General features: G+C 37.7%; 1 protein-coding gene across 2 annotated transcripts in view; it reads right to left on the minus strand.

Moving 5' to 3' along the window:
* Positions 1–1,442: 1,442 nt before the first annotated feature.
* LOC137976386 (uncharacterized) overlaps positions 1,443–8,409 on the minus strand; it is a 12,226-nt gene continuing 5,259 nt past the window's right edge. Inside the window, exons 5-12 of one of the 2 annotated variants that reach the window (XM_068823726.1) lie at positions 8,389–8,409; positions 7,945–7,979; positions 6,656–6,749; positions 5,527–5,586; positions 4,640–4,727; positions 4,048–4,133; positions 3,173–3,297; positions 1,443–2,090 (exon numbers count right to left, since the gene is read on the minus strand). The exon at positions 8,389–8,409 is cut by the window's right edge and continues 32 nt beyond it. In XM_068823726.1, coding sequence (XP_068679827.1) covers positions 2,003–2,090; positions 3,173–3,297; positions 4,048–4,133; positions 4,640–4,727; positions 5,527–5,586; positions 6,656–6,749; positions 7,945–7,979; positions 8,389–8,409 — 597 coding nt within the window. In that variant the 3' untranslated portion in view covers positions 1,443–2,002. The remainder of the gene's footprint in view (positions 2,091–3,172; positions 3,298–4,047; positions 4,134–4,639; positions 4,728–5,526; positions 5,587–6,655; positions 6,750–7,944; positions 7,980–8,388) is intronic. The other variant, XM_068823727.1, reaches the window with a different exon arrangement.

Consider the following 8,409-nt stretch of genomic DNA (forward strand, 5'->3'; position numbering starts at 1 on the left):
ATAAGTGGAATGTACACAATTATTTTTAAGCTTATATTTGTTCACAAACTAGAAACAAATGTATACCAAAGCTCAAGCTGTATTGGTGGCACATTTTGTCACGCTTAGCTGAAAGGGAGGGACTCATCTTTACACACGGTATCCTATAAAGTTGCTTGCCCGTGGAACCCTGATATAGAAAGTGTCAATTCAATACACAATACGGCATAAATGCCTAGTAACTGGAAACAAAAAAAAGGACTAGCTGAATTTGGAACTATCAAGAGACAAATTGGTTAAAATCCCCGTTCAATTGGTTTAATAGGGATTTGAGCCAAACGTCGAACGCCCTTTTCACTGGGCCATGTCTCTACTGATTTCAAATTTGACTTGCTTTGATCTCATCATAAAATGCTGCAACCTCGACAAAGAGTTACAGGAACAAGTATTCACAGGATTAACAAAATTGGTGCGATTGAAGGTTCCACGGATAGTTCTCAAGTGAAACGTGACACTCACGCATTAAAATAAGGGCAGATTGCTATCATCAAAACTAAATCAACTCAAAACTTCTTTTTTGGGCATAAAACCCTTCTTCAGTGTGGATAAAAATCGCAATGGTCTGAAAGTCGTTAAATTAATGTCCGTGCGCGTGACAAGTCGGACGCACTGGTATAATTTCTAAATTAAACCGAATTAGGCTAAAATTTAACATTGGCTCCACATCAACCCTAGGAGACACGTGGGTGCTACGGGCCATTGAAGTATGTTAAGCTACTGTAGGTCGAACTGAAAAAAAAAAAAGACTAAATTTATATGTTTGAAGTGCGTGTTATAGACGAAAGTGATCCTTCCACTTATCTGGAATTTTTAAGCAATTGTTTTTTTTTTTTAATAGAGCGTTTTTACATGACGTCACGGCGGCCATGTTGGTGTTCCAAAACAAAGAAATGGCGGCCCATGATGGTGTACCAAACTAATCCTCCGGTAATAGGCCATTTCCGAGTTCATGTCTGCCTCCTCTTCAAAGCGAGTCTAAGTGCGAAGTTTTTGTGATGGTAATTAGTTCTACTTTACAAATGAATAAAAAATTAATTTTCATAACAAAAACTTCGCACTTAGACTCGCTTTGAAGAGGAGGCAGACATGAACTCGGAACTCGGAACTCTATCCAATATGGCTACTGGTCACGTGAGTGATTCGAACCCATTCCTTCTCCAATGCCAGTGCAATGCTGTAGCAACTGTGCTGTGAAGCCACACTCTACCTTTCCAGTGAAAGAAATCATTATGTTCATGTTAATGTTAATTAATGCTCCTTTCACGGGAACAAATGAGCCCAACAAACTGACCTGCTCCCAACTGTGTGGCTTTGCAGAGGTTCATGGGTTTTAGTGCGAGGCCCACCCCTCCAATTTTGGACAATTTTTCGCTCCGTTCTCCGGCAAAACAAACAACTTCTTTTGTGGAGAGCTAAACTGATTTTAATACTCTAATCTAGTTTAGTAACAATTTGTTGTTAAAACAAATCGATGAAAAAGAACTAGGAGTCTTAACAACACCTTGTAGCCTATGAATCAGTCTTTTTACGGTTCGGTAAGCATGTCCCTTCGACGTACACGCCATGATTTGTCCACAAATCTTGCCAACTTACGCTCTCTTTTCACTACGATTCTCGAGGCAAACATTTCAATCATGACTATATAGAATGAAAAGTTATTTTTAAAAGAGACTCGAAAATGGTTTCTCGCAGACTTCTTTCCTTTCAGAAAACAAATGTGAAATCGTGAAGCCCCTCAGGTTTTCTGTATTGCATTAGGATTGACGTACTTCACTACTTGTTTTGAAAGGCGGTTAAGAGTCAAAGCTTGTTCTATTTTTCTTTTCGGCCTTAAGGTCAATCCTTCCTGGTGTTACGTGTCTGTGCTACTAACTGCATCCTGCAAACCTATTGTTCACCGGACTCACTTAAGATGTTTTCAAAGTTCGGCACCGCCACTGATATGGTGATCACGTGGTATCTTTTACTCTTGCAAGTCAATCACAAGATCATCATCGCCTTCATATATGTTGCCATGGAAATTCGAGGATCCTGGAGAGTCTTCGTTCTCACTAAAAAAAGAATGCAATAAGTTCTAGTGAAAAGAGTAGAGATTAGGCCAGGATTCCAGAGATCCCAGGAAAAATTCCAGCTAACGCTACCACCTGGAGGTATAGACCAATGTTGTACCCAATTCAAATCCTGTGGGAATAAAACGTTTGTTCCAAATATTTCCATATAAATGCTACATTATCATGCAAATGCATTACACAAAGAATCTTAACCCCGAGAGATTTGAATTGGGTACAACATTGCGTTAGCCGAATTGGTCTATTCATGATTTTTCTTATTGCAGCTTGCACAGAGCCATTTTGTCTTCCGCACAACAGCTGGGATCCTCAAAATCTGTATCTGAAAAGCCCCTCAGAGGAGAGGACAGTTAAAAAAATTTTAAATTTAGCGGGCCGTATAGTGGGCCGTACTGTAGAATACGGCCCGCTAATTTAGCCAATCACAGCCCGCATACTATCTGAGAGATAATATAATAAAGTCCATTGAAACTTAACATATCTTCATTCATGACCTCCATTTCTTCGGTATCGTTTTCACTGGAACTAAGATAACGTTAACGCAGCCATGTTGTTATCGCACAGTAATCGTTTCGGAATACATTATATTGTTTCTTTTGTCCACAAACATGGCTGATGATCGCCAACCAAGAACTGTGACGTTTTTCCCATTCTAAGAGGAAAATTGCCTGCAATTGCACGATTTCATCTGCGAGTTGGTTGAGCACCAGACTGCCATGCGGGAGGTCGACTTAAAACAACTGAGGAGAAAGTGCTGCCTTTGTAACTGCACCCACAAATGGTTAGACTTTCAATTCTTTTCGAATAAGGACTATAAACCGTAGGCCCCGTCTCACAAATATCTTCCATGTTCATTAGTTCCCTGTGGGACGTTAAAGAACCCATACACGATTCGAGAAGAGTAGGGGATGAAGTTCCCGGTGTTGTGGCTGTCCTCTGTGTGTAAATGGGTGGGTGGGTATAGCAGGTCCATATCAGCTGAATAGCTGCCAAAACTTCAACCTGCTCAAACAAATAAATAACAAACAAACAAACAAACAAACGAATGATGCCCATACAAGTACCTTTCTCTCTCATCCTCGTCATCTACATTAAACATTTCTTGTGGAAGTTCTTCAGTGGCCTGTGGCATGTGGGATGCTGGGCGGTTGCTTGATTCTGAGAGTTGATGAAGGCGTTCCAACTGTTGCTGCATTGGATTACAATAAAGGCTTCAATACTGGATAATTACACTGTCAATAAATAGTTTTGTGCTCAAAATGGATAAAGGGGTTTAGTTTCGAAAGTAACTGTGGTGTTGCTGCATTGGTGGGGAAGTGACCCCACCAATTTACCATATCAACTCAGGTAGATAAACCCATTTCTAGTCTTGTACGCAGTTGCATATTGAAAACAATTACGCAATTTCCGATTGCTAAGTTGTCTAAAATGCCCGCTATTATGTAAGGCTTCTCCAGTACTTGAAAGGCTTAGGGAGAAAAGATGCCTGGCATCACATCACCAGTTTGCATACAGTGCCACACACAGACCAGAAATCTCCTTTATGCTCTGTAGCAAGAACTAGAGTCTTAAAATCAAGTCAATTCGAAAAAAAAAATGAAACCTAATTAGGCATTTTAATTGATCGGTTATGGCACATCAATGACAATGTGGAAATTTGCTGGCAAAAAGAAAGCTGCAAATAAGCTTTTTGGAACTTGCGTGATCAATCGGTAAATACTCATAGCAATGAGGTATCTCATTGGTACATTGATTAAGTCTTTCACAACCAGAGCCATCTTGTAAATTTGCCACTGGTAGTATGTCATTAATGACTATCCAATTACGGACCAATAAAAATCCACAGAAAATTTGTCTTAAAGGCCTTTCAAGTGGCCAAAATAAACCAAGACTTGCAACACTGCTAGGGTTTAGATTTAAAATCTGGCATATTTCTTACATGATCCACCAATGATGAATGATCTCTGGGAGGATCTGGGGCGGGTTTTGAGCTCGTATGAAGTTGTTTGGGAGATGAAGCCACTGCTGTAATCAACAAAAAAAAAATCACACAACATCGGCAGGCAGTTGGTCAACAAACATGTTTTTTAAAAATATTTTGTTCAATTTTGTAACATCTTCTAAAGCAAAAAAGGAATATATTAAAACACTGGAATAATCCCTGAATTAATGGACAAACCCATAATTTAACTTTTTGATACTAATTTGAATCCTCTAGTCTGGATCAGAAACAGAGTGAACCACAAAATTACATTTACATTACATTTTTTTAACACTGTGTTTTACTTACTTTGAAAAATAGACCAGTTTGGAGTTCTAAAATAGAATATGCATGTTGGGAAATACGAAAAGCTTACTGTAAACCAAAAACACAAAATTAAGCATTTTTATCTTTTACACAATTTTTAATTTGTTTAGAGAAATCAGATGCATGTTTTTGCATCCTTTGATTTTTGATACTTGTTTTTGCTCAAAGACAGACACCAAACTAAATGTATCTCATTGTATTAAGATAAATTGTTTCTACCAACCTTGTTTTGAATTACGAACAACAGTTCTGTGTGCACTGCAGTATCCTGATTTTGACCTTTTACTTATTCTTTCCTCACATTGATTACCCTGGTGAAAACAGTCTTATTATTGGATGAGGCTTTTGCAATCAGTGCAATAATTTAGGACGAGAAAAGTGCCGCGGTAGCGAAAACAACAACATCATCATCCTCATCATCATTGACAGAAATGACCAATGATGACTATTTTCAATTAAGAGCTTAACACTCGCATTATTATGAGCAATTTGTCGGGGGGTGGGGGTGGGGGGCTGAATTATTAAGTAAACACACTATCAGGCTGAGAATAACATTCTGCAATCACCCAAGGCCAACAACTTCAACCCCTCGGCCAATAATGTATAGGAAGCATTTTATCCTTGATCCAGCCTCTCTCCAAGATCTTTAAGTTACTAATGGCAGACCATTGAATACATATAGGAAAATTCCAGTTAAACTAAACAGGTTTCTTTTTGAGATCAAGACTTAAAACTATGGTTGCTTAGTGTTTACTTAACATAGTTTTGAAATCCAAAGAAAAAAAGAATTTAATTTTTGGCACAGTGGCACTGTACTTCGTAAAATTGCCTTAACCCTTTCAGCCCCGATAGTGCCAAATGGCACTTATAGATTTTACTCTGTCTAACGCCAGACGATTTTACTCGTCAATGGGGAACCCCTCGGGGCTTAAAGGGTTAAGCTAACAGCGTGAAAAAACTATGTCCCCGTTTAACCCTTTCAGCCCCGATAGTGCCAAATGGCACTTATAGATTTTACTCTGTCTAACGCCAGACGATTTTACTTGTCAATGGGGAACCCCTTGGGGCTTAAAGGGTTTAAAAAAGTTAACATACCCAGCTTGTACTTACATTATTCACATATTTACATTGAATACTCTTCTTATTCAATGCAGATGTTGCTTCACCTCCCTAGAGACAAAGTGGATGACATTAATGCTTGCTGCTGTCCTGATAATTAATACATTAGTAAACTGTGTAGGTCAATGCTCCCAGCTGGCACTTCCTTAGCCTTTTCAAGGAAAGCATTTTTAAGGATACAGTTTATGACCACTTCCTGGGTTAACCACCTCTTCTCCTTTGTGCAACCAAAGTCTATATTTGTAATTTTGGAAACAACCTTGCAGTGATAGAGCTCCAGCAGCCCTTTTAAAGTCAGATGAGGTACCTACTACAGACCTGCAAATGAGCAACAGGGGTATCCATTCATGCTGACGCAAGATGCCACATACAGTTGTCACCTGTTAATAGGGAGCTTAAGCAACGCTGATGGTGACGCAATGAGAACGTCATCTCAAAATAAAAATTCATATTATTTTAATCACTTCGTGACTATTTCAACCTTTTTAAGATGACAAGGGTGTGGTAGTTCTTCAAAAATGACACTGGTCTGAGTGGAGGAGAGAAAATGACGTGCTGATGTTCTTCATAAAACCTCAAATTTGGCTATTTCACATTGTTGTTTTGCTGACGAGGACAAAGAAATGGACAAAAGTGAAAAATGCACGTGCAGAGCATGCAAAGCTATTGTTTTTGCCCACTAAATATGCAAATTTGTGACGTTCTTGTTGCTGTTGCCATTGTCGTTGCTTAAGCTCCCTTATATCATTCTAGTGTGCCTTTCCTGCTTACACTGTATTACTAACTTTTTTCTCTTGTAGAAACAAGCCTGTACGACTTTGCTACAGGTCTTGTATTAATTTTTTTGCTTTCCTTGAAACTCCTGATGTAACATGCAAAAGCTTACATTCTGTAACCCCTCTCTGGTGAGTGCATACCAACTTCGGTTGATTTTAAAAATTTGAATTCAGTGATGTGGCATCTTGATAGTGAACAAGATAAAAATTAACACTTGGATTTTGTATGTCAGACTTTTGGTGGTTTATTATATTTTGCTGGGGTCTTCTGAAGAATAGAATAAATTCTTGTTCAGTGTTTAGGGTATAGCTGGAACAGGTATCTAAAACAATACTTCACTCACTGCACTGCTTGCTCCATCTGATGAAGGATAAGGAAATAGACCCAGATTTTCTGATGGGATTGAGTGGTTTACAGCTTGGGCCTTCTTTGGTCGACTGCAAGGAAAGTAACAGTTTATTTACAATAATGGCAAGCAATTACCAGGCTAAATGGAGAATTCTGATTGACTGGTTTTCGGTTGGGATTTTACTGTCAGTATGGACCAATACAATGGATACAGTCCGTTTCCGTATTTTTTCTCTCTCCTTAGAAATTCAAGTTGAGCAAAAGACAAAAAGGTTTGAAAAAAGCGGAATTTAATTTCTTCACTACAACAGTACAATAATTATTACCAGTATAGCAAGTGGGATTTAGTTTTAAATATAAAAGATTACCATTCAAAGTTTGCTGATGGAAGAAGAAAATTATGGAGCATTCACCAAGTGGAGAGGTGTCTGATTGCTCAAAGAAACAATGCCATATAATAAACAACTTACTAGTTTAACCTCATTTTCTTGGGACCGTACTGAGGAATATTGGCCCTTGGCCATTTTTGTACAGACATTGCTATGCATAGTCGGTATTGCCACAACCTCGGGCCAATATTCCCCAGTATGGGTCTCGTGCTTTGTTAAGTAACTGTTTTTTTTTTCGTTATCAAATACGTGTATTACTCTTTGCCAAACTGTAGCTAAACGCAGTGCAGTTGAGTGTATTACTGGTGTAGGTATCTCAAATCAGAGTAAACTTTTTTAACTCTGGTCAAGCACAATCGCATCAAGCATGTCACCAAATTTGGAGCAAAAAATTATCATTTATACTTGCTTAGGTAATCCTTGCAGTAGTAGTTATGCAAAATATGAGGCCATAAGGACAAAAACATTAATAATTATTATTTATTTTGTGCTCTGTTCACTTTGTAACATTGCATTAATTTTTTGTATTTGTCCCGCAACAAATATTTCATGCAAATCGGAACTGTTGATTTTGTTTTAAAAAATTGGCTAAAAAAGCCAAGTGTTACAAATGGTAAAAACTACCAACAAACACTGTAAATCGTTTTCAGTGGCACCATACAAATGATACTGGTAATTAAGTTCAGAAAAAGATTTAAAAGGTTCCCAAACTTAAAACTACAAAAGGTACTACCAAGACAAATCAGCTTTGCCAAAATACTCTCTCTCTGTGTCCTTGGACAAGAGTTAAAATTTGTCTGACAATAAAAGTCTCATAAAGAATAATTATTTTGGTGTTGGTAGTAAAAAAGAATGACCTACAATTTCAATAGCAAAAAAAAATAAGTTAACCTACCTGGTGGCTGGTTGGGGATTTTCTGCAACTAAAACCTATGATAAAAAGGAGCAGTGTTTTAAATGCCTCACAAAGTTTTACAACTAAGTTCTAAACCAGATACTAGTGTTAGCTTATCCAAGGACTACATGAAGAAGAACATTGTCATTACTTTGTCATTAATTTTATTTTGTTATGAAATGCCACACTTTGTGGAGAGAAAGATCACATGACCATAACCTTTCACATTTTTTTTGTCATGACTATTATTTTGAACTATTGTGTGTATCATTTTCTTATTCTAAGGAAAGATGATCACATCTGTTGAAGTCTTGATACTTGTTCTTATCCAGATAATCAATTGTCCATTCATTAACAATTTATTTATATGGTGCATTTTCCATTTGAATATGCTCAAATGTGCTTTCAAAAAATAAGAAGTTCTTGAGTATTATGGAAACATACTTTGGACCCTTCAGTATCACT

Source organism: Montipora foliosa, chromosome 11 (assembly GCF_036669935.1).
Source record: "Montipora foliosa isolate CH-2021 chromosome 11, ASM3666993v2, whole genome shotgun sequence".
NCBI classification, from domain to species: Eukaryota; Metazoa; Cnidaria; class Anthozoa; order Scleractinia; family Acroporidae; genus Montipora; species Montipora foliosa.